General features: G+C 41.1%; 1 protein-coding gene across 3 annotated transcripts; it reads left to right on the forward strand.

Annotated features, from left to right (window-relative positions):
• Window positions 1-235: 235 nt before the first annotated feature.
• Window positions 236-25532, forward strand: LOC131109838 (epidermal growth factor receptor substrate 15-like 1). 3 transcript variants are annotated; one of them, XM_078788880.1, is made up of 24 exons: window positions 246-463; window positions 769-810; window positions 889-978; window positions 1068-1115; window positions 1895-1990; window positions 2415-2474; window positions 2749-2874; window positions 2949-3008; window positions 3081-3344; window positions 6465-6622; window positions 7991-8159; window positions 8290-8352; window positions 11469-11548; window positions 12822-12894; window positions 12970-13131; window positions 13200-13397; window positions 13582-13740; window positions 13827-13935; window positions 15244-15371; window positions 15440-15473; window positions 17734-17816; window positions 20183-20246; window positions 24958-24974; window positions 25241-25532. In XM_078788880.1, the coding sequence occupies exons 1-24, from the start codon at window positions 437-439 to the stop codon at window positions 25385-25387; spliced, it is 2457 nt and encodes an 818-aa protein (XP_078645006.1). In that variant the 5' UTR covers window positions 246-436; the 3' UTR covers window positions 25388-25532. The 3 variants fall into 3 exon arrangements, with proteins under 3 accessions (XP_078645007.1, XP_078645006.1, XP_057918214.2); XM_078788881.1 differs by lacking the exon at window positions 8290-8352 and having other exon boundaries at window positions 236-463; window positions 13582-13749; XM_058062231.2 differs by lacking the exon at window positions 8290-8352 and having other exon boundaries at window positions 419-463.
• Window positions 25533-25752: the final 220 nt, after the last annotated feature.

A 25752-nucleotide genomic window follows, 5' to 3' on the forward strand; every position in this document is an offset into this window, starting at 1 on the left:
TCAGTCATCCATTTTTTCAAAGTGTATGCACAGCGTTAACTTTATTTTATACTCAATTCAGTATAATTCGGCCAGTATTCTATTGGCCGCGTTTGCTTTCTATAATGGCGGACTTTCAGCTCCATGGTCTGTGTTCCATTCATTGACTTTGGATCGCTCATCCTGTTCTTGGCGTGAAAACATTTCTGTCCACTAGGGGGCGCATGACAAAGCCATTGAGAAGCACTGGTGTATTGTATATTACAAAGCAATACATTGTAACGAGAAATAATTATTGTCCTCATAATTGCCATTAAACTCACATGTACACACAATTACTAACTGACCTTTAGACATTATATTTAATAATTTTGTGTTGTCAAAGTGTTTTCATATGTGTCAATCGTGAACGCGCAGTGAGGGGTGTGCGCACGCTCCCGAGACACCACTAGGAAAAATGGCGGCGCTCATGACACTCGGCCAGGTAACAACTTTCACGGACCTTCACAAAAGTCGTTTTTACGTTTCAAAGTCAGCATTATCTACGGTTTCCCACAGGATGTGGTGAATGTGTGACCATAAGTTGACTTGTGAGGTTCTTTATTTGTCGTCTTAAGTCAAGTTGTCAGCTTGTTTACTGTGCGTTCAGGATAGCCGCGGAGCTTGCTGTTCGCCAGGAAATTAGTAACGTTCGTACCACGGCCAATTAAACCCAACCCGAATTGAACACAAAGCGATTTGTAGCTAAAACTTATACGTCTTTAATATACTTCCATGTTTTGTTTTCAGTTATCAAGCGGGAACCCAGCCTACGAGAGCTACTACAGACAGGTACTAATTGTGTTTGTAAATGTACTCGACTCAATAAAGTTTTTTTTAAGTGTTTGTCTGCCTTCCACGCCTTCGCAGCTGGATCCAGTAAAGAGTGGCAAGATATCAGCTGGGGATGCTGCTCAGTTCCTCAAAAAGTCAGGGCTGTCCGACAATACTTTGGGAAAGGTTTGATCTCCTCCAAACCATCCATTACATTTGTACACAGTATGCTTGTGTTTATTTGCTGAAATCATCACGCTTTTTTCTCTTTCAAGATATGGGATTTGGCTGACGCAGAGCGAAAGGGCTACTTGGACAAGCGGGTAAAAAAAAAATATATATCTATATATGTTAAAATGTCAAATATGTTGTTTACTGTCATTATACATGTAGCACAGAAACCTGGAAATATAGGATCCAAATAGGGTCCATATAGGATCCAAATAGGGTCCATATAGGATCCAAATAGGGTCCATATAGGATCCAAATAGGGTCCATATAGGATCCAAATAGGGTCCATATAGGGTCCATATAGGATCCGATCCATATAGGATCCGATCCATATAGGGTCCGATCCATATAGGGTCCGATCCATATAGGGTCCATATAGGATCCATATAGGATCCATAAGGGGTTCATATAGGATCTGATCCATATAGGGTCTGATCCATATAGGGTCCGATCCATATAGGGTCCATATAGGATCCAAACTAATACGGTGAGAGCCACATTTGTAAGTTCTCAAAGGACATTACAGTCTTTACACATATATATGAAATATTTTCATAGTTATGGCATGGAAAAGGTGTTTACCATCTTCTAAATAAACTCTTTAACATGATTAGAGCCCCGCAGGCATGCATTAACACCCCTACAGTTACCTCTACACTCCTATTACCCAACATAGTAGTATTAATCAGATACACTATGCCACATAAAACACTTTAGCCTGTAGGAGAGCAGAATGGATGGTGGACAGGATGTGAAGGGCCTTCAGCTCCAACATTACTTTTGTTATTATTATTATGATTGGTAAATGATGACTTGTGCACCAGTCACCGGGTTTCACCTCAGTCGCTTTCACTTCCTTCACCTCTTTAAGGGTTTCTTCATCGCCTTGAGACTGGTGGCCTCGGCACAGGCAGGACATGACGTCAGCCTCGGCAACCTCAGCCAAATCGTCGCGCCTCCTAAATTTGTGAGTCGTCCACATTACAACAACACTTTTACACAAAGATAAGTGTCGATGCTCGACGTATGAAGGAGTTCCGCTCCTTTTAGTTGGAACTCCTTAGTCACTCACACTTTACACAGAACCCATGAAGGACTCATACAATAGAGTAGTCATACACAAATGAAATTAAACTAAGAGAATAATTAATAACTTTTACCCTGGTGGTCTGTGATGTACCCCACCTCTTGACCGAAGTGAGCTGGGATAGGCTCCAGCATACCCCCACGACCCAATTCAGGATAAGTATAATAAAAGATGTATAGATAGCCCAGTTTTCAATATTAATCCTGTGTTCATTATTGTTATTTATTATTTTGCGGTGGCGTGGTACTGCACTTGTTAAGACATAAGACATTTTGACTGAAATACCGTATTTTTTTTTTTCCAGCGAGACACCAGCAGCCCTTTATTAAATGCCCCAGCATCTGACGGCAGTTGGGCAATAAGGGTGAGTTATTATTTAAGGTTATTGCTTGACAGACCTACGATTAACAGCTATGTTATATTATATAACATATATATGATATATTATATCTGACTGCTGTGCCCCGCCCCGCTTTTACTTGTTTTAACTGTATTAACCAATGAATGTTGTATTTTGGTGTGTCTTCTATTCTGTTTACTTGCTTTATTCAACTCCATTATTCTGTAAAGTGTCTGAGTATTTTGAAAAGCGCTATACAAATAAAATGTATTATTGTTATTTATGTTTTACTCTGTAGCTGGATGAAAAAGGGAAATTTGAGGCCATTTTTGAGAGTTTGTCCCCCGTCAACGGCCTTCTCTCAGGCGATAAAGTCAAACCTGTCTTGATCAATTCAAAGCTACCTCTGGATGTGCTGGGAAAGGTGACGTTACCGTTTTTATTTATCTTTGGTGTCATTGTGGCAAGTTAAATAAGACTTTTTGATTTTGTTTGCAGATTTGGGACCTCGGCGACGCAGATAAAGATGGCTACTTAGACAAAGAGGAATTTATTGTGGTAAATTATTGATCAGAAAACAATTTTAAAATGATTTTGTCTGCAGTTTACCCAACTCTACTCATGTTGCAGGTCATGCATCTTGTGTATCGGGCAATGGAGAAAGAGCCGGTGCCGACCGCCTTACCCGCTTCCCTGATCCCTCCCTCAAAAAGAAAAAAAGTGCCGAGTGGGCTGCCGGGCGCTGTGGCGGTCTTGCCTAGTCTTCCCGGGTTCTTGGGCAACTCGGCTCCTCTCAAAGACGCCTTGCGGAGCACTCCTCCTCCTCTGGTTTCTCCTGTCGCCACATCAACCAGCAGCCTCTCCCCAAAACACTCCTTTAGGTCAAGTAAGCAGGTATGTTGAATCCACAAAACCGGAAAGTATTTCCCATAGAAATGAATGTAAATGGAAATAATCTGTTCCAGGGTGAAACCACTATTAGCTGTCATGTTTAATATATCAACTGTTACGATTTCTGTTGTCGAAATAAACGGCTCAGCCTTTGAGGACGCGTGTCAGAGGTGGAGCGTATGAGGAAGTGGAAAGGCAGGCTTGCTAATACGCACGTTTTTAAACATTACTATTAGACAAGCGTAAAAAGAAGTTAACCCATGCAGTCCGTCCTCATGTATTGTACGACTTTGGTGTTGAATTTTTGTATAATTTTGGCGTTTTGGGTATTCTTTTTTTGAGGTTCTGCTGTCATTCATTCATTTTCTACCGCTTATCCTCACGAGGGTCGCGAACCTGAACCCTGGTCTCAGAGCTGTGAGGTCTATGCGCTAACCACTCGACCACCGCACCGCCCGCTGTCATATTCGTATGGCTAATTTATATTTATAGCTAATCAGTTATCTTGTTTTGTGTGCATAACAAAAATGTTTTTTTTCCTGCATAATCTTACATATAAATTAGCTGGAACTTGCTAGGCAGAAACTTTTTAATGTGATTACACAAGATGAGAAGCAGATCTTCTAGATCAGGGGTCAGCAACCTGCGGCTCCAGAGCCGCATGTGGCTCTTCAGCCTCTTTATTGTGGCTCCCTTTGCGATGCTTGAATATTTTTAACACCCGAGTGGGGAAAATGCACGTCTTTTGTAATGAGTTTTAAAAAATCCAACTTTGTCTGAGACCATGAATGCATCCTGAGTGAGTTCTGACTGCTATCCAGTTCAGTACATGAAGAAAAACAAGTAATACTTACCTACAAATCTAAAAAATAAATTCGAGATAATTTAAAAACAGCGGCATGGGAACTTGTTTTTACGTTTACAGTAGTTTACACATACATTTATGTAAGTTTATCTCCAAAACTAGCAAGAGTACTCCAACTCGTCTTTTCTTATCTGAACTACTTTGATACCCCCAAATTCCCTCCAATGTTGTTTTAAACATACTATATGTTTTGCGGCTCCAGGCTATTTTTCTTCAGTGGGCATTGGGTAAAATGGCTCTTTTCATAGTAAAGGTTGCCGACCCCTGTTCTAGATGAAACTAATGTCTTCACACATTTTTTTTTTTTTTAGCATGGGTTACATTAAACCAACCAAAATTGTCCATAGGTATGAATGTGAGTGTGAATGGTTGTTTGTCTATATGTGCCCTGTATTTGGCTGGCGACCAGTCCAGGGTGTACCCTGCCTCTCGCCCAAAGACAGCTGGGATAGGCTCCAGCACCCCCGCGACCCTTGTGAGGAAAAAGTAGTAGAAAATGAATGAATGTTATGATTGCCACCCTGGCCTATAACCTTTTAAGCACATTTGTTCGTTGCTAAGAAAATGCGGTCATATGGATGATTGTGATTGAGTTTGCGAAGAGTACCACTCCCTTCTTTATGTCAAGCAATGTCACACTTGATTTCCATTGTTTAAAGCCATCCATGTTTAATCTAAAGCAGGGGTCTCAAACTCAATTTACCTGGGAGCCACTGTAGCTAGGGTCTGGGCGAGGCTGGGCCGCATCAGGTTTTCCAAAAAAATGCATTTATTAAAAACAAAAAAATTTAAAAAACAGAAAAATGAACAAACTTTGCTCTGGTTCTGATTTTCTACAAGAAAAGCTCTGATAAAACATTCCACTGTTCTCAAATATCGTCATTTTTATTTTTCAACACTAAATAAGATCAAGAATAAAGAAAATCAATCAGTAATAAATAAATGAATATAATAATAATAAAAGGGCAAATAATTAAAAATTAAGAAACCACATATAGAAATGAACAAAGCATTATTAGAGCCCTGTAGACATGACAAAACACGACTATAGTCACATTTATACTCTTTATTTACAACATATTGTGCAACTGCAGGTTCTTGAGACACATGCTAACTCGCAAACAAGAGAGCTAGCGACCTAAACGGTAGCCTCCAAGTTATTTCCTTTAAACTTAAAAAGCCAAAAACTTACCACTTCCACACGGATAGGGAGGATAACTATTAACAGTTATTTAACCTTTAACATGAACATTAATCAAACATAATAATTTTTTCTGTGTACATGATACCATACAGCATCCATATCAAACTTGCGCGGGCCGCACTAACATTAAACTTTCATATCTGATCTAAAGCCTAGGTTTTATGGGTCTTACAAGCTTCTATGGCTGGTCTACTTGCAAAATAACACAGGAAAGGAACACAGGTAGCATCTCCACCGGTAGGACACCAAAGCGTTCCCATGCCAGCTGTGAGACATAATCCCTCCAGTGTCCTAGGTCTGCCCCGGGGTCTTCTCCCAGCTGGGCATGCCCAGAACACCCCACAAGGAAGGCGTTCGAGAGGCATTCGGGTGAGATGTCCCAGCCACCTAAACTGACTCCTCAAGCAGCTCTACTCTGAGCCCCTCCCGGATTACTGGGCATGTGACATGCTGGTGTTTGAGCCTTAGACTGGCTGCACACCGGCGGCAGAGGGTCTTTGTTATGTCCAAGAAACTCTAGGAGAACTCAAGTTTCTTACAAATTTATACACTCGGTACAACTTTGCACGTGTGTCTTTTGTACGATTTTTGTACGTCTCACTTGCGGACCCCTATGTGTGCACCTCACATACATAATTAGCACGGCCAAGGCATCTTCACATATTTTCTACGCCCTCCATGCGTGTCAGGGTCGTCACCATAGTACACCGTAGTACATCCGGTGGTGACCTAGGCCAAAAGGCCGAGGGAGATTGACATCTCATACATAAATTTCATTCTTTTGCTAATAGTGGCTAAACCTGTTTTGCAGCATTGCACCATTGAGTGTTCTTATTCACCTTGGTGTTGCTTCATGGATCTTTCACCTGTGGTGCTTTTGTCAAACAGGTTTTTCTCCATGACAGGGAAGCCAGGCCTGTTGGTCGTCCTTGTCGCCTTCTCTTCTTACTTTCATTTCATTTCACTCTCTTTTCCCCTAAAGGTCCAAAATACTAAATCATTCTGAAAGTCGTGTTGCACATCATATGTAAATATATGTTGTGTCTGGTTCCAGGCAGAGGAGAACTGGGTGGTCCCGGTAGCTGACAGGGAGCGCTACAATGATGTCTTCAAGAAAACCGACATGGACAACGACGGCCTGGTCAGCGGAACGGAGGTCATCGAGATCTTCATGCACTCCAGCCTCTCACAGACCATGCTGGCACAAATCTGGTGAGACGGAAACGGCACAACAGGTCATCTGCACCACAAAATATGGCACACCTACAGCACGTGCTTGTATGCAGGGTGATACGTACACATTATCATCTTGGTACAGGCAGACTTTTCCATAAATTAGACTTATATTTAGTCTCATTAGATTACCCTGGTGTAGCCATTGTCAATGTTGTCATTGCATTTAGAAAGTATTCATAGTCTCTTATTATTATTATTTTTTTTAATTCCAGCATGGATTAAAATAGATTTTCCCCTCATAATTCTACACTTAACTCATATTGACCAGTATATTTTCCATGGAAAGTAATTTTGTTTTACAAATTCATAACAGATATGAAAAACGTTCATAATTCTACGTTCATAATTCTACACTTAATAACTCATATTGACCAATATATTTTCCATGGAAAGTTTTTTTTTTTTTTTTACAAATTCATGACAGATATGAAAAACGTTCAATAATTCTACGTTCATAATTCTACGTTCATAATTCTACACCTAATAACTCATATTGACCAGTATACTTTCCATTGAAAGTAATTTTTTTTTACAAATTCATGACATATGAAAAACGTTCAATAATTGTACGTTCGTAATTCTACACTTAATAACTCATATTGACGAGTATATTTTCCATGGAAAGTATTTTTTTTTTACAAATTCATGACAGATATGAAAAACATTCATAATTCTACACTTAATAACTCATATTGACCAGGATACTTTCCATGGAAAGTTTTTTTTTTTACAAATTCATGACAGATATGAAAAACGTTCAATAATTCTACGTTCATAATTCTACGTTCATAATTCTACACCTAATAACTCATATTGACCAGTATACTTTCCATGGAAAGTAATTTTTTTTTTTTTTTACAAATTCATGACATATGAAAAACGTTCAGTAATTCTACGTTTGTAATTCTACACCTAATAACTCATATTGACCAGTATACTTTTTTTTTTTTTTTTTACAAATTCATGACAGATATGAAAAAACGTTCAATAATTCTACGTTCATAATTCTACACTTAACTCATATTGACCAGTATATTTTCCATGGAAAGTATTTTTTTTTTTTTACAAATTCATGACAGATATGAAAAAACGTTCAATAATTCTACGTTCATAATTCTACACTTAATAACTCATATTGACCAGTATATTTTCCATGGAAAGTAGTTTTTTTTTTTTTTTACAAATTCATGACATATGAAAAACGTTCAATAATTCTACGTTTGTAATTCTACACTTAATAACTCATATTGACCAGTATACTTTTTTTTTTTTTTTTTACAAATTCATGACAGATATGAAAAACGTTCAATACTTGATGTATTCACAGCCCATCTCTTTCTGCAGGGGGCTGGCAGACACCAAACAGACGGGCAAGCTGACCCGGGAACAGTTCTGCCTGGCCATGCACCTCATCCAGCAGAAGATCACTAAAGACGTCGACCCGCCGTCCTCTCTCACACCGGACATGATTCCGCCCTCAGAAAGGACGGCGGCTTCAGCGCTTATTACTCCTGTAAGTCCAGACTCGGAAAAGCCCTCACTTGATTTCATCCTGCTTCCATCTGGGTTCTGCTTCCTGGCTCGGTTGTCCTGCTGTGTTTTAGCTTCTTCTTTATTGAACTGGTGTCTTTGCTGTGTGACAGAGCTTCCCAGGGCTTCTGTCTGGCGGGAGACCTGATTACACTGCACTGCCTCATGCTTGCAGAGTGAGTAATGGCGCTTTTCAACCACAAGGGGACGCTAATTGCACCTCTTCTGGCTTGTTCTCTTCCTCCTCTTGTAACGCATGTACCATTCGCCAACCTGTTTCATCCATCATCTTACACAATCCTTATGTGAGACATTAGCACATGTTTTTCCTCTTCTCTGGGTATTATAAAGATATAAAAATAGATAAAAGAGGCAACTGACCGCTCAAGCTAGCTTGTATGTCATCAAGCGTCAACGCCGGTGTTGCCAATGTGAACAAATAAAAGTTGTAGGAGACTTGTAGATTAAAGGTATATACACGTGCACAAACATTTTCAGGAGTAAAATGTGAATGAAAGGGTGGGAAAAAAAGTACTTGCACAAGTACGCCCGTTTTATTTTTTTTTCTACTTGCACACTCTAAGGCCAGGGGTCTCAAAATCAATTTACCTGGGGGCCACCGGAGCTAAGTTCTGGGTGAAGCCGAAAAAAAAAACCCAAAACGCATTTATTAAAAACTGGAAAAAAAAATCAATAAAAAAAACTATCTTCAATGCTTTTGCTTCTGCTATACCCTACACTTTTTCAGTACTTTGGTTCCAGTTTTCCACACCAAAATATCTGATAAAACGTTCCACTGTTCTCAAATATCTTAATTTTTATTTTTCTATACACAAAATAAGTTAAAGAAAAATAAATAAATTAAGAATAAAGACAATAAATCAATCAGTAATAAATAAGTAAAATAATAACAAAACAGCAAATAAGAAAAACGTAAGAAACCACATACAGTTGGTAGAGAAATTATTTTTTTCAGATTCAAATGTACAGTATTAACAGTTATTTAACCTTTAACATGAACATTAATGAAACTTAACAATTTTACCCAATTAGCAAGTTAGCATTTTACTCATTTCCATCTGGGAGCAGCGTCGTAACTTTAACAACATGTTTGATGAGATGCTTTATCGTGACGTGTATTTTCATCATTTCCTGCATTTATTTGTACCCAGCGTCATAAGCCTTTAGCTTCATTGCTAATCCAAAGCAAAACAGGGCGGGGTAACAGGGTAGGTTAACAGTATGGGCGGGGCAAAATCATGTTAATTGTGTCCGGTGTGCACACAGCTTTAAGCTGTCATTTCAACATTAAAATTTGGTATCAAGGTGGGGGCCTTAAACTAGCGTCTCGCGGGCCGCATTTGGCCCGCGGGCCGCAAGTTTGAGACCTCTGCTCTAGGCACATTATGTTAGCAGTAGCTCACCAGCTGAATATTTGCTTCACCTCTTAGTATTTATGTTATAATATTTTTACAGTATTATGGAGTGTATCGTAGCTAGCAGACAACTTGGCAGTGAAGTATTCTAGGACTTCCTGGATGACATCACTACTCGAAATGGTGCATTCCTGCATGTTGTCTCGGCACAGCGCTTTTCATGTATTGTGTGCTGCGTCCCTCACGAGACACACTTCCTTCCCGTCTTTTTGTTGTGCTGCACACAGCAGTGGGTGAAAAAGCGTTTGACCCTTTCCTGGTTTCTTCGTTCAGATCATGAAACACATTTAAATATTAGTTCATGACAACAACTGAACCCAAAATGCACTTTTTTTTATATGAAATGTTATCGTTAAGGGAGAGAAAAATATCCAAAGTTATATGGCCCTGTGTGGAAAAGTGATCGCCCCCTAAAGCTAAAAAATGGTTCGGCCACCCTTAGCGGCAACAACTGAAATCAAGAGTTTGTTATAACTTGTCTTCTAGCTCTGTGGAGGAATTTTGGCCCGGAATTGTTGTCATTCAGCCACACTGGAGGCTTTTCCAGTATGAAGCGCTTTATTTAAGGTCATGCCACAGCATCTCAATAGAATTCAAGTCAGGACTTAGACTTTTTTTTTGTTCTTCAGCCATTCAAAGGCGGACTTGCTGGTGTGGTTTGGATCATTGTGCCAAGTTTCTTTCAGCTTGAGGTCACCAACAGAGGGCCAGACGTTTTTTTTTCCATGGATGGCAGAATTCATGCTTCCATTTATCACAGCAAGTCTTCCAGGTCCTGAAGCAGATAAACAGCCCCAGACCATTACACTGCCACCACCATATTTTGCTGTTGGTATGATGTTCGTTTTCTGGGACACACACCTTCCACTTTTGTCTGGTCAGACAACAGAGTATTAATGTTCTTTATGTTCTGCATTGGGGGCTGCACGGTGGTCGAGTGGTTAGTGCGCAGACCACACAGCTAGGAGACAAGGGTTCAATTCCACCTTCGGCCATCTCTGTGTGGAGTTTGCATGTTCTCCCCCGTGCATGAGTGGGTTTTCTCCGGGTACTCCGGTTTCCTCCCACATTCCAAAAACATGCTAGGTTAATTGGTGATTCCAAATTGTCCATAGGTATGAATGTGAGTGTGAATGGTTGTTTGTCTATATGTGCCCTGTGATTGATATGTGTACCCAGACAGCTGGGATAGGCTCCAGCACCCCGCGACCCTCGTGAGGAAAAGTGGTAGAAAATGAATGAATTAATGAATGTTCAGCATTGGTTATTGTTTTGGAACTCTACCACCCAGTGTCTTTGTTATAGTGGCGTTAGGAACACTGACATGAACTGAGGCAAGTGAGGCCTACAGATTTTTGGGTGTTGTTGTCTTTTGTGACCTCTTGGATGAGTCGTCGCTGTGCTCTTGGGGTCATTTTGGTTGGCCGGTGACTCCTGGGAAGGTTCACCGCTGTTCTGTGTTTTCACTATTGTTTTCACTATTTTTTTTTTCACGGCTCTCACTGTGGTTTGCTGGAGTCCCAAAGCTTTAGAAGTGGCTTTCGAACCTTTTCCAGACTGACAGATCTCAATTAATTTGTTACATTATTAACAAACACATTATTAATTCAGTTATAATTCTTCAGTTGTGTTGTCATTGACTAATATTAAAATTTACTACATCATCTGAAACATTTAAGTGTGACAAACATGTGAAAAAATAAAGGAGGAAGGGGGGCAAACACCACCGTATGTCCCCCATACTTCGCCCTCCCAGCATCTGCTCCTTCTGCCTAACAACGTCCATCGCCCTTCCATCCATGTCAGTATCTTTATTTCTCCGTATTTCTGACTCCTCACCCCTTCTCGCCCGTCAGGACATCGCCATCCCGCCAGCGGAGGTCCTGGGCGTCAAAGAGCTGGATGACCTCAGCCAGGAAATAAGTCAGCTGCAGAGGTGAGCCCCCTCAGGCTTTTACAAGGAGTAGATTTTTGTTTGTCTTCCTTGTCGAAAAGCCAATGGGATGAGAAAAGACAGGCTCCGTTTCTTTTAATATCAACATTCATGAGCCTTTCCTCTGATATCAGCTATTTTCTAGAGAGGCTGTGCCAAGCAAAGCACTTCAACAGCCTTTCATAGTCGGATCAACTTGCTTTAACATCAGTGAGGTTCATGGCTATTCTATGTTGGTACAGGTTGCTCATTTAAGGGAAAAAAAAGCGAAACTACTAAAAAAAAACGCTTCTTAGTCCCATTTATTTAAATTTGTACAACATTGCTGCAGCATTGTAGCAAACTAATCTGTTCGCTCCATACTCTAGCCTATGTATGTCCAAACGAGGCACTCTATATGTTGCTGACTCACAGTTTTTTTTTTGGGGGGGGGGGGTGTGACAGCTAAATAACTCGCCACGGCACAAAAGAAAGTTGCGAGTGGCAGAAATCCGATGCAGAAGGTGAGAAACCTTATCCATCTCACCAGGATGTACGGGAAGTCTCCATCAACCATAAGTTCATCCATCCCTCATAACGATTTTGCATTGTTTTCTGCATGTAAAAAACATAATTATTCTTTTATAAAATGTATTTTATCTTCATATTTTGGGGTCTTTGGAACATATGTTTAAAAAAAAAAATGTGTTTTTTTTTTTTTTTTTGTACAAATTTTTTATTTACAATAACTCCTGGACTGGTCGCCAGCCAATCACAGGGCACATATAGACAAACAACCATTCACACTCACATTCATTACCTGAGATTGTTACTTAAGAAAATGTTATTCATTCATTCTTTTTCTACCGCTTTTCCTCACGAGGGTCACGGGGGTGCTGGAGCCTATCCCAGCTGTCTTGGGGCGAGAGGCGGGGTACACCCTGGACTGGTGGCCAGCCAATCACAGGGCACATATAGACATACAACCATTCACACTCACATTCATTACCTGAGATTGTTACTTAAGAAAATGTTATTAATACAGAAAATAACATATAAGACAGTTGAATTGACAACATAATAAACATACGAATATATATATATTTTTTTAACGTTGTTGTTGTTCGCACTCACTTACCGTACCCGCCATCCCTGACCACATCACTGCTTGACATAGATTAGCAGTTCCAATCAAATGTAGACTTTAATAGTCGTTTTTAATTCATGCACATCTCTCCACTCACAACATTAGACACACGTGTGATCTAATCAAAAATGACATGTGGCTGTCCTACAGAGAGAAATTCATCCTGGAGCAAGAGCTGAAGGAAAAGGAGGAGACCATCAGGAAGCAAAATAATGCTGTCCAAGTAAGATTAAGTACTAAAAAAAAAAGGAGCTTTCAGAGCCGACGTAGGTGTCACTTCATTGGCATTATGTTGTAGGACATGCAGCGTGACTTGGACAGGGAAAGCGGCAGCCTGCAGGACCTGGACTCTCAGAAGCAGGACGCCCAGAGGCGCCTGGACAAGATGGACCAGCAGCGCTCCAAGCTGGAGGGGATGCTCAATGACATTAAGCAGAAGTGTCAGGAAGAGACGCAGACGGTTAGCGGAGAACTTATCTGACTCCTTTTTGAATGAGAGTCCTGAAATGTGAAAATCCGTTTGTGCAGATCTCCACCCTGCAAAGCCAGATCCGCTCCCAGGAGACCGACATGCGGAGCCAGGAGGAGGAGGTGAGCCGCACAAAGGTGGACCTCAGCCGTCTGAAGGATGAGGAGGCTCAGCTGGAGAAGAACCTGCTGTCGAGTCGAGTCCAGCTGGATAGCATCACTAAGTCTCTGAAAAATGCCCAGGAAGAAATCAGCCAGGTGAGTGGTCACAGGATCATTTGATTAAAGTCATGGTGTGTCATTCAAAGGTACATCAGAAGATACAACATACACCCCCGAAGGTTTCAATCCAGATGCATCTAAATGAGCTGGAGGACCGCTATCAAGGAAAGACCATGCCAGGGTCTCAATAACCCCGTTTGTCTCTTTCTGTGGTTTTCAGGCTCGCAGTAAACTGTCACTCATCCAGGAGAACCAGAAGGAGGTCACCAAGACTATTGAGCAGTACAACAGCGCCCTGAGCAACCTCGTAGGAGGAAGCAACACGGTTAATTCAAGTGACCTGTTCCCAGAGAAGGAGAACGGGCTCTTCAGAAGTGCAGTGAGAATAGTCAGAAACGGCTTTTGCACTTGGTGTAATTTTCTGGATCGTTACATTATCGTCTGTGTCAACTGTTTTCCCATCAGGATGAATCGTTCAAGTCAAAGCTCGCCATGTTCAACCATAGCACTCCAAAGGAACCTCCAGCAGACCCCTTTCAGACAGAAGACCCCTTCAAATCCAACCTCTTCAAAGGTTTGTTGTATTCCTGGAGCGACATTTGGAATATTGGTCATTCGTACTTGTACTCGTAAAGAAAATCAAATATAGGTCACAACTTAGGGTAGGGGCGGGCTAACTTTTTGGACCGTGTTGAGTTAACAAAATTGTTAACGGGGGGGCCAGAATATATATTTAAGTTTGAAAGTTCCTTTCAGCTTGAGGTCACCAACAGAGGGCCAGACATTCTCCTTCCGCTTTTTTTTTTTTTTGTGTACGGCAGAATTCATGGTTCCATTTATCACAGCAAGTCTTCCAGGTCCTCAATCAGATAAACAGCCCCAGACCATTACACTGCCACCACCATATTTTACTGTTAGTATGATGTTCGTTTTCTGGGACACACACCTTCCATTTTTGTCTGGTCAGACAACAGCGTATTAATGTTCTTTATGTTCAGCAGTGGTTATTGTTTTGGAACTCTACCACCCAGTGTCTTTGTTATAGTGGTGTTAGGAACACTGACATGAACTGAGGCAAGTGAGGCCTGCAGATTTTTGGGGATTGTTGTGGGGTCTTTTGTGACCTCTTGGATGAGTCGTCGCTGTGCTCTTGGGGGTCATTTTGGTTGGCCGGTGACTCCTTGGGAAGGTTCACCGCTGTTCCATGTTTGCACTATTTTTGGATAATGGCTCTCATTGTGGTTTGCTGGAGTCTCAAAGCTTTAGAAGTGGCTTTAGAACCTCTTCCAGACTGACAGATCTCAATTAATCTTTGTTATTATGTTTTAACAAGAGGGCGATCACTTTTTCCACACCGGGCCAAGTAGGAATTAGGATTTTTACTAATATTTAAATTTTTTACATCATCTGAAACATTTAAGTGTGACAAACAACCACACACGTTGACTCGTGGGCCGCGTTGAGTTAACAAAATTGTTAAGGGGGGGCCCAGAATATGCAGATGAATATAGAATATAGGCCAGAATATATACGCTTGTAATTCTAACAGTCCGCATTTAATTATTTGTCCAATTTTATCCGTAAAAGTGTTGTAAGCTGTATGTTTTCATGTCTCTTTTTTCAGGGGCACATTAAACATCAGACCACATACAATTATGAAATTTAATTTTACAGTTTTATTTTTATCAGACATCCGACTTTGTCCGATGTTGCCAGCTTGGATGTTAAATGTTGAAATACTTAAAAGAAATCAACTGGCGGGCCATATTCGAACGCTCGGTGGGCCGCATGTGGCCCCAGGGCCGAAGTTTGCCCACCCCTGCCTTAGGGCCTCATGGACCTTTTTAGGTTACCCACAGCTGTATGTGTGTCCTCCCTCTAGATCCTTTTGGAGATCCTTTCAGAGAAAGTGACCCCTTCGCAGGCTCCTCATCTGACCTCCACAGGAGGACGGGCAGCATGTTTGGATCCTCTGAACCTTCCGTGGCGAAACCCAAGCCTCCACTCAAGGTAACATTGAAGATTTGGTGTTTTCAGCTTCACTCGCTCAAAACTTTTTTTTGTTTGTTCCCTCACAGCCTGGCTCCCACAGCCCAAAACCAAGGAATTCAGGTATGACTTTTACTATTACTATGAATTTCTCACAGGGATATTTTAACCAAAATAAAAATGTCAAACCACCTTAAACCTTAAATAAATGTTGTAAGGTGTCTTTACATAGGAGTACATGAGACAGCGGTCTCAAACTCAATTTACCTGGGGGCCACTGGAGCTAGGGTCTGGGCAAGGCTGGGCCGCATCAGGTTTTCCAAAAAAAACAACGCATTTATTAAAAATAGAAAAATATACAAACTTTTTCAGTGCTTTTTCAGTGCTTTCCACTGTTCTCAAATATCTTAATTTTTATTTTTCTGCACAAAATAAGATGACAAATAAATAAACAAATCAAGAATAAAGAAAATCAATCAATCAATCAGTAATAAATAAATAATATAATAATAATAATATAATAATAATAATAAAATGGCAAATAATAAAAACTTAAGAAACCACATATAGTTGGTGGGTAGACTAATTATTTTTTCAGATTAAAATTAACAAAGCATTATTAGAGCCCTGTAGACATGACAAAACACAACTATAGTCACATTTATACTCTTTTTATTTACAACATATTGCGCAACTGCAGGGTCTTGAGACACATGCTAACTCGCAAACTCGAGAGCTAGCGACCTAAACGGTAGCCTTCAAGTTATTTCCTTTAAACTTAAATAGCCAAAAACTTACCACTTCCACACGGATAGGGAGGATAACTATTAACAGTTATTTAACCTTTAACATGAACATTAATCAAACGTAATAATTTTTTTCTGGGTACATGATACCCATACAGCATCCATATCAAACTTGCGCGGGCCGCACTAACATTAAACTTTCATATCAAGGCGGGGGCCTCAAAGTAGTGTCCTGTGGGCCACATTTGTGTTTGAGACCCCTGGTGTAGAATATCAAACAATGAACGCAGGGTCTGGTTAATGCCAGGTCATTTTGTCGATAGGCCAGCATATTCGCAGTATAAAGTATCATTTGTTTGCCGCTTCAATATATCAATATAAGGTTGTGGTCATTTGTTTTACCGACCTGACTGGCAGGAAGAAGTCTGGCGTAGTGCGTCAAAAACGGGGCACTTTGTTACACCATGAACCCAGTGCTGTTTAATCATGCTAGTGGTTCATCCTCTGCATGATATGATGGCATTGCAAATGTTGCACTGTGCCGACTGTTCATTTTTTGGCGGAATTTCAACTCAACTTTTGAGCTCCGTTGGTCGAAATGGATGAACACAAACGCTTCTTGAATCTTCTTCTTTGTTGGTGTTCACCGACAGTTGTTACCCAACCGATGTCTTACAGCAGTCATTTTTAATAGAAGTGTAATTATGCAAATTAGACCAGACATCATTTAATGATTTTTTTTGAGCTGCCAATGTCTGCTTTGTTTACTGAGTTGGAAAGACTGATGTAGCAATGTATGCAAATGTGTCTGATCTGAATGTGAGGGAGCTTTGTGCAAAACACCTCAAAAAGGCTCCTCTTTGCTCTCTCCCGGTGACATGTTCAATAATTACCTTTTTTACTCTCTGTGGCTTCCAACGTTCCGGTGGTTTCAGGCTATTTTTAGTCCAGTGCCTACGCATTTAACCACCGCCGGCCAACTAAAAATATGCCCCCTTTACCCTGGAAAAACAGGAGGTTGGCTGGAGCCAAAGACAACAGAAAGTTTGTGACGGCACCGGGGGGCACAGTGTCTTAACGTTTGCTCCACTTCACCTTACGCATCTTAATTCAGCGTGGAAGTTGTTTTAAAGTTGGCGCTGTGGCCCGACCGCCCGCTTTGTCCAGCCATCAATCCAACACAGAGGCGACTGTGGACCTGCATGGGCTTACAGTGCTGAAAAGAAAACATGGCCAACTCTGCATGAATAGGGCTTCTTGTGGCCGCACATGCACAACAAACATATTCTATTACAATGTTTTGTTTTTTCACTGTAACCATCTGCACATTTTTTTTTTTTTGCTAAATCAGGCAGCGCAACCACAAAGCTTCAAAACAAGCCGGGCGCAGTTCTGCTGAACAGTGCTCCGACTGACGCCTTTAATTAGCTAATCAGAGACGTGCGTCAGGTTTAAACACAGTAGACACTTTTTTCAGGATTTGGCCTAACGTTGTGGAACCTTTCGCAGCCGTGATGCTGAAAATAGCTCTCACAGAATAAGCACAGTAAGATGATTTGGAGCGTGTGCTTCATTTACAGTGTATTTTAAAAGTATTTTTCCCACATTCAAATGTTCCAAATGTGCTCCTTTTGTAGAGTCATTCAGGACGGTGGACCATTTTGGAAGTAGCGCGTTTAGAAACAAGGATGGATTTGCAGACTTCAGCCAAATGCCGAAGGTGAGTAGTGTAATCATGCATTCATTTTCTACTGCTTGTCGTCATGAGGGTCGTGGGTGGGGGGAGCTGGAGCCTATCCCAGCTGTCTTTGAGCAAGAGGCGGGGTACACTCTGGACTAGTGGCCAGCCAATCACAGGGCACATATAGACAAACAACCATTCACACTCACATTCATACCTATGGACAATTTGGAGTCGCTAATTAACCTAGCATGTTTTTGGAATGTGGGAGGAAACCGGAGTACCCGGAGAAAACCCGGAGATGGTGGAATCGAACTTGGGTCTCCTAGCTGTGTGGCCTGCACGCTAACCACTCAACCGCCGTGCAACCTGAACATTGAAATATTCAAGAAAAAATTGGCTATTGGAAATTGTATATTCTTTCATTTTCTACCGCTTATCCTCACAAGGGTCAAGGGGGGTGCTGGAGCCTATCCCAGCTGTCTTCAGGCGAGACGCGGCGTACACCCTGGACTAGTGGCCAGCCAATCACAGGGCACATATAGACAAACAACCATTCACACTCACATTCATACCTATGGACAATTTGGAGCCTAGCATGTTTTTGGAATGGGGGAGGAAACCGGGGAAAACCCACGCATGCATGGGGAGAACATGTAAACCCCACACAGAGATGGCCGAGGGTGGAATTAAGATAAGATATGCCTTTATTCATCCCTCAGTGGGGTTTGTTTGCATTGCACAGCAGCAAGAGTACAGAATCAGTTAAGCAGTACAAAATACACAATATAGAAAAACAATATAAACAACCCAAGTATTAACAAAATCAACAGTTTTTCCCAGAGTTATATACAATACAGTATGTAGATAATATGAAACGAGATGAGATATATGACCAGTCTTTACACTGAGATCTTGCTAGTGAGTTAATATGAGGTATTATGGAAATACTTCACATAGAACTTAGTATATTGCATTCAGAGCCTCTTAATATTGCACATGGAGGTTGATAAGATATTGCACAGTGAATGGGGTCTGGAGTAACTATACTGACTATAAAAGCAAGTATTACACAGATGTACATAGTGGTGTAGAAGTCTATTGGGAGCAGTGCTGGTTGTACAGCCTGACAGCTGCAGGAAGAAAGGACCTATCGATAATTGAACTCGGGTTTCCTAGCAGTGATGCCTGTGTGCTAACCACTTGGAATTTTGCCCATCATTCCCAATCCTTATGTGAAACATGAACACATATTTCTTTCACTTTTCTGTGCATTATAACATGAGAAAACTAGTTAATTTGAGCTAGTGTACAATGCTGTCATTGGGATACACTTACTGCATGGTTTGATATACACACTCTGGTCATGCATTAACACGTACACTGATAATAACATGGAATAGTTGCAGTATCTTGCCCTATTTGGATGATTTTGGTACATTAGGTAGTTTTTCTCCAGTAATAGTAAAAGATTTTGTGTTCAGTTGTGTTGTCACTGACTAATATTCTAATTTCTTTGATGATGATAAACATGCAAAAAGATAAGAAATCAGGAACACCACTGTATTTTACACTTGCGAAAAACTGACTCCCGCCTCTGCCAAAAACACCAACCAACATTCCACTTTCACATAAAGGCAGTGCATGGTAGATTATGCACAATATATTTTGACATACTTATAGGTGCCAGTATCAGACCTTCGGTCTCGGGCTGATACTGACACTTGGGGGCATGATACCTGGCCTGATACCAGCCAAACCATGTGATGATCTTATTATCACATACTATTTAATCATGAGCTTATTATCACGTACTATTTAATCAAAAGATCATTTTGTTTTCAGAAAATGTTCAGTTTATTCCATGTATTATATCTAAACAGTGTAAACACAATAATTGCAAAAATATTTCAACAATAATATTTTATCAACAGTCTTATCTTATCAATGTCTGACTATTAAAGTTCCATTAATCAAGTTTGGGTTTTTTGGTGACTGGAGAAGCACTAGGCACTAAGCACTCGTGTGCTGTTCTCTGATTGGTTGTTTCACGGGCACGATACCAGAGTGGACAGCTACGGGGGCTGATACTGGACATGGTTAAACTCTATATTTTATCAGTATCACTGCCCTGGGCTTTGACACAGTATCATTTCGGCCTTTTCCCGTATCATTCATGGGCGGTTTCTAGGGTACAGGGACAATTAATACTGTAGTATGTGATAATGTTTAAGTCTCACATGACATCTACTCCAGACAATATAATACAAAATTAATAATCCATTAATGACATTTTCAGTATAAGCTACCTTTTGGACACCCCTGCTCACCCTGGTTATTCGGTCATACATGTTATTTGTTATACTTTTGTTTTTTTTTAAATCACTTTCCGTGTGTGTTAACAGAAATCAGACAATCCTGTCCTACCATCAAAGAAAAGCGTTCCTAACCGGCCTGCCCCCCCCTACGGTAAGTGTGTTTGTGATAAGTGTTCCACTGTCACATTGACATTTCTTTGGAATGGAAATCTTAAAGTATGTAATAAATAAAATCTGTTATTATTAGTAGTAATAGTACTATGGCCAGTCATTAAGAATACAAATGGTCGTTGAGTTATACACTTTTATCACCACCACCATCGTGTCCAAGCCGAGAGCCAACAGATAGCACCTTAGCCACCCATTGTAGCAAACACGTATGGAATCACCACGTCTTAGCTGCCAGCACTAATATTGGAATATTAGTAGTTACCAATCCAATCCACTTTATTTATATAGCACATTTTATAAACAGAGTTTCCAAAGTGCTGCACAGACTAGGAAAAATAAAAAGTAATAATCCAAAACTAAAAGATCATTTAAGAAATAAAATAGTAAAATAGATATTAAAATATTAAAAACAAGAAACAAAGCAATAAAAGTATAAAAAATAAAACCAATTACAATAAAAACGGAGAACTAAAAGACACAGAGGACCATACGACTCACTCCGAGTTAAAAGCCAGAGAATAAAAGTGGGTTTTAAGACAAGACTTAAAGCTTTCCATGTTGGGGGCCTTTTTTTACTTGGGAGGGGAGAGAGTTCCACAGCCTGGGGCCAACCACAGAAAAGGCTCGGTTCCCCCCTGGTCTTAAGTCTCGTCTTAGGCACCACAAGTTGGAGCTGGCCCTCGGACCTCAGTGACCGCGCTGGAGAGTAAATTTGGATGAGGTCCGAGATGTATTTGGGGGCCAGCTCATTCAACGCCTTAAAAACAAACAATAAAATCTTAAAATCAATCCTAAAACGAACAGGCAACCAATGTAGGGAGGCCAGAATTGGGGTGATGTGCTCCCCCTTTTTGGTTCCTGTTAAAAGCCGTGCCGCAGAGTTCCGCCACCTTGGACTGATGTTTTGTGGGTTTTTGACTTTGTATTCTCATCTGCTGGGTAGTATAAAATAACATTTGTCCCACGAAGTTTGCCAATCTTGTGACAAGACTGGCGAATGTCATCTTTTTAGAAATGCGAACAAGATTACTCCGGCTCCTCGAGTGTTTCAGCACAAGCCTTCAAGGCGTAATAAGCAAGGCAGGTTTATTTATAGAACACAGTTTCTACATGAGGTAATTCATAGTGCTTTATGGGAAAGAAGGGTAAAGTCACTTCATAAAAATAAAAACATTCTAAAATTCAAAATGAATTACAACTGAGTACAGTTTTGAAATTATTGCACATCTTCTGGAAGATTGTTCTAAATTAGATCGATGTACACTAAATGTACTTTGGCGCAAGACCATGAGAAGACTTGCATACAATCAGAGTTTTTTTTTTTTTCGAAGTCTCTTCTCTGAGCGACAGGAAGCCAGTGCTGAGCGTCATATTTCCTGGTTCTTGTCAGGACTGGAGCAGAAGCATTCTGGATGTACTGCTGCTGTTTTACGGCTCGTTTAGAGAGCCTGCTGAGAAAGGCCATTACGGTAGTTTAGCCTACTGGTGGAAAAAGCGTGGATTAGACTCTCTAAATCTGGCTTGGATACAATACCCTTGATTTTGGCAATAAATTTTACGTAGTATAAACGGCATCATCAACAGGAGGAGCAAAGTAGTTCCAGCTCGTTGCGGAGGTCTCTTAAGCTTTCCCGTTTTGCTTTTCAAAACAATATGCGTTCAAAAGAGTAATACATTTGCATTATCGTTATTTTCTCTCCATATCACTGCATGCTGCCCTCTATTGTTGTGTTTGTGTGTGTGTGTCCCAGACTCAACGTGTGCGGGTGAACAGAGAGAGTTAGCATTGCGTCGTTCTTCATGTAAACAGCAACTAGCTGGAACTACTTTCTGCCACAATAAAAATCGACCGGAGGCCTCCGGTATAAAGCTTGGGTACACACAAAACAGGGCCCAAAAGTTGTTTAAAAGTATATTACCTAATAAAAACACTGTTACGCACCCTTTATAGTTGGTGTACACACTTTTTGGAGACATGGCAAAAAGGTGACTTGATCATAGAAATAATGGAAGCCAATACAGATTTATTCATGTTGTTTGACATGACACTGATGGATATCATTTGGCGTTTATTAAAAAACACCATTATGCATGAGCTACAAAAAGGTATATGACAAACAAACAAAACACAGTTCTTGAATATTATATATAGCAATATTATATATATAGCAATTAATTTTTGACATAAACCTCCAGCTGGGCTGCACGGCGGTCGAGTGGTTAGCGTGCAGACCTCACAGCCAGGAGACCAGGGTTCAATTCCACCCTCGGCCATCTCTGTGTGGAGTTTGCATGTTCTCCCCGTGCATGCGTGGGTTTTCTCCGGGTACTCCGGTTTCCTCCCACATTCCAAAAACATGCTAGGTTAATTGGCCACTCCAAATTGTCCATAGGTATGAATGTGAGTGTGAATGGTTGTTTGTCTATATGTGCCCTGTGATTGGATGGCCACCAGTCCAGGGTGTACCCCGCCTCTCACCCAAAAGACAGCTGGGATTGGCTCCAGCACCCCCCGCGACCCTCGTGAGGAAAAAGTGGTAGAAAATGAATGAATGAATGAATGAATAAACCTCCAGCTTTCCAACTAGGATTTCCACCTCAGTTTCCCAGTCCCGGAAGAACTTATGAGAATTTTAACTTTTTTCCAAAATAAAAGCCAAATATTTCCACATTGGAGCACAGCTGAAATAACAAAATAAACATGTTTTGGTGTCGTGTGCAATTTAACTTAGGTGTACTAAGTTATTTACGGCAAACTCAACTTACATCACAGCCTAGGAACGGAACTGGTAACATAACCCAAGGTTGCCAGGTTGTGTGTTGTGAATCCACACTTCCCTATTTGCGCTTCAAGGTGCAGCGTTCTTCCTTGTCAACAAGAAGCCTGCCACTCAAGATACATTGCACGCCTGCATTTGGAGAATCAAAAAGCGTGTGTGTGTGTGTATGTGTGTATGTGTGTGTGTGTGTGTGTGTTAGTCATGCGAAACCCGCAAGCCATGCCCAGCGCGTGCCCTTCCGCTGTGACCTTGCACTTGTGCTTTTAAGCAGAAGCCACAGCGTGAGAAAGTCAGCGTTCCCCTTTGCTTGACCACACATGGTGGCAGCGGTGTGTGTGTGTGTGTGTGTGTGTGTGCGCGCGTGCACCATACATAATGGAGTATGAGTTGAAAAGGTGTTGCTGTCACTGCAAAACAAATTCTTATTCAATTCAAACTTAACTTATAATCCAGATTCTCACCACTTTCATCTTTGTGCGATGCCACACGTTGATCCAAAACAAGGCAAGCATCAACAGACAAACTACATCCAACAATTTTTGTGTAATGGAGTGCTCTAAAGTGCCACGACCGCTTTTGATGTTCACCTTTTACGTATGTTTTTTTTTTCTTTGCTTTGGTGACAGTTCGAGTATTTTGCAAGCCCGCTGCACCTTGCTTTCTGTCGCAATTGTGCAACGCAATATTGTGCAACTTTTCTTTTTTACATTTCTTCTGTGTATACAACTTGTCGAGTTGGGGTAACATCACAAACTCGTTCAGATCAACATTTGCGTTTCAGTATGTGGACTCAAACAGCTAAAATAATGCATAAGGCTAAAAAAAACCAATTAGCTAAAAATGTCATCCAATACTTCTCTACAAGAGAGGAGAAATATGATCTCAGGGAAGAAGTACATTTGAAACACTTCTATGCTAGGACTACGTTAAAAAGCCATAGCATTTCAGTATGTGGAATCAAACTATGGAATGGATTGAGTAAGGACCTCAAACAATGCACAACGATGAGCCAATTCAAGAAACAATACAAGCAGTTGATGTTTGCTAAATACAAGGATGAAGAGTCTTGAACCAGTCATGATGTGCTATATATATCACTATATTGACACTTACTATGGTACCCATTATGTCATTGGATGCTCATATCACCTCCTACTTTGGTACGTGACAAAAATAAAATAAATAAATAAAAAACTTAAACTATATTAGGAAAGCAGGAAGTGAACAAATGTAACAGTTGCTGATTGTAAAAGTACCAGATGGAGGGGTAGGATTTAATAAGCTTTGCTTCTTCCTACTCCTTTTGGACATGTGGAACTGTGAACTGATTATGGGATGCACTCAATTGTAATCTGATGCATGTTCAAATGAAATAAAACCATTACCAAATGTTAACTACATTGGAAACACAAAGTGATAGCCTTGCAAACCGCACCTAACCGTGTCGATTTATGTATAGACAACCACAACACGGCTGTTGCACCGACACCAGCCAAATGTTTTTTAAGTTATAAGTTGGTCTGTACAGGTTTCAATTCCACCCTCAGCCATCTCTGTGTGGAGTTTGCATGTTCTCCCCGTGCATGTGTGGGTTTTCTCCGGGTACTCCGGTTTCCTCCCACATTCCAAAAACATGCTAGGTTAATTGGCGACTCCAAATTGTCCATAGGTATGAATGTGAGTGTGAATGGTTGTTTGTCTATATGTGCCCTGTGATTGGCTGGCCACCAGTCCAGGGTGTACCCCGCCTCTCGCCGGGATAGGCTCCAGCACCCCCCATGACCCTGGTGAGGAAATGCGGTAGAAAATAAATGAATGAATGAAAGTTGGTCTGTATCATCTGGCGACGTGAATAGTTTTTTTCATCATCGTGTGTCATGATGAGTTGTTTATTTTGTTTTTTCCTGGCAGAAATTGAAGGCGAGCAGGTAAGCTCGGTCAGAGAATTCGTCCCAGTACTTTTTGCATGCGATCTTCAGCACGTTGATCCGAGCTAGCATGTACAAGGTGGATTTGTTGGCCAAGTGTGTCTGCGCTTTCATCTGCTTTGCAAATCTCAAAATCACCCCAGCTGTGTTTGAATGTATTTTCCTTGCTTTTAAAAAAAAAAAAAAAAATTTGCATCCCAGATCCAAGTGGAGCCTTTGGCCTGTGCTGTACTTCCTCGGTTAATGTCGTGTTCTTTGCTTTCTAGTTTGGAAGTGAAAGCCAGCAGCTGGAGTGGGCCAAGCGTGAGAGCGAGCGCGAGGAACACGACAGGCTGTGGCGGCTGCAACTCAAGGAGCAGCAGGACCTGGAGTTGGCCATCGCTCTCAGCCGGGCCGACCATACCAGCACCTGAGAGTGGGGGAGAGGGCGGCGCCCCACCGACAGACTCCAAACCCCACCCCCCATTCGTCCTCCTTTCTTCACTGCTTCCTGACATTTGCACTAACACCGAACCAACACTCCCAAAGCCCGTCTCGTTCATCCCTGCTGCACGCCGGCCCGGTGTCCGATGATCCTGCATGGAGCGTTCACTGCTCCCAAAGCGCCTGGCTGCTACAATCATGGCCGGGACACAACGTTGATGGACGCTCTTCCATCTTTGCCACACTGCCTTATTATTCCAAAGCCTTTCTTGTTTTATTTTATTGTATTTATAAGCAAAGGTATGAAATGCACTAAATCAGTTGGTTTTATTAGCTTTGAATTTTAACAAACTCT

The sequence above is a fragment of the Doryrhamphus excisus genome, linkage group LG2 (genome assembly GCF_037039965.1).
Source record: "Doryrhamphus excisus strain RoL-2023G ecotype Guam linkage group LG2, RoL_Dexc_Guam_v1.1, whole genome shotgun sequence".
Classification (NCBI taxonomy): Eukaryota; Metazoa; Chordata; class Actinopteri; order Syngnathiformes; family Syngnathidae; genus Doryrhamphus; species Doryrhamphus excisus.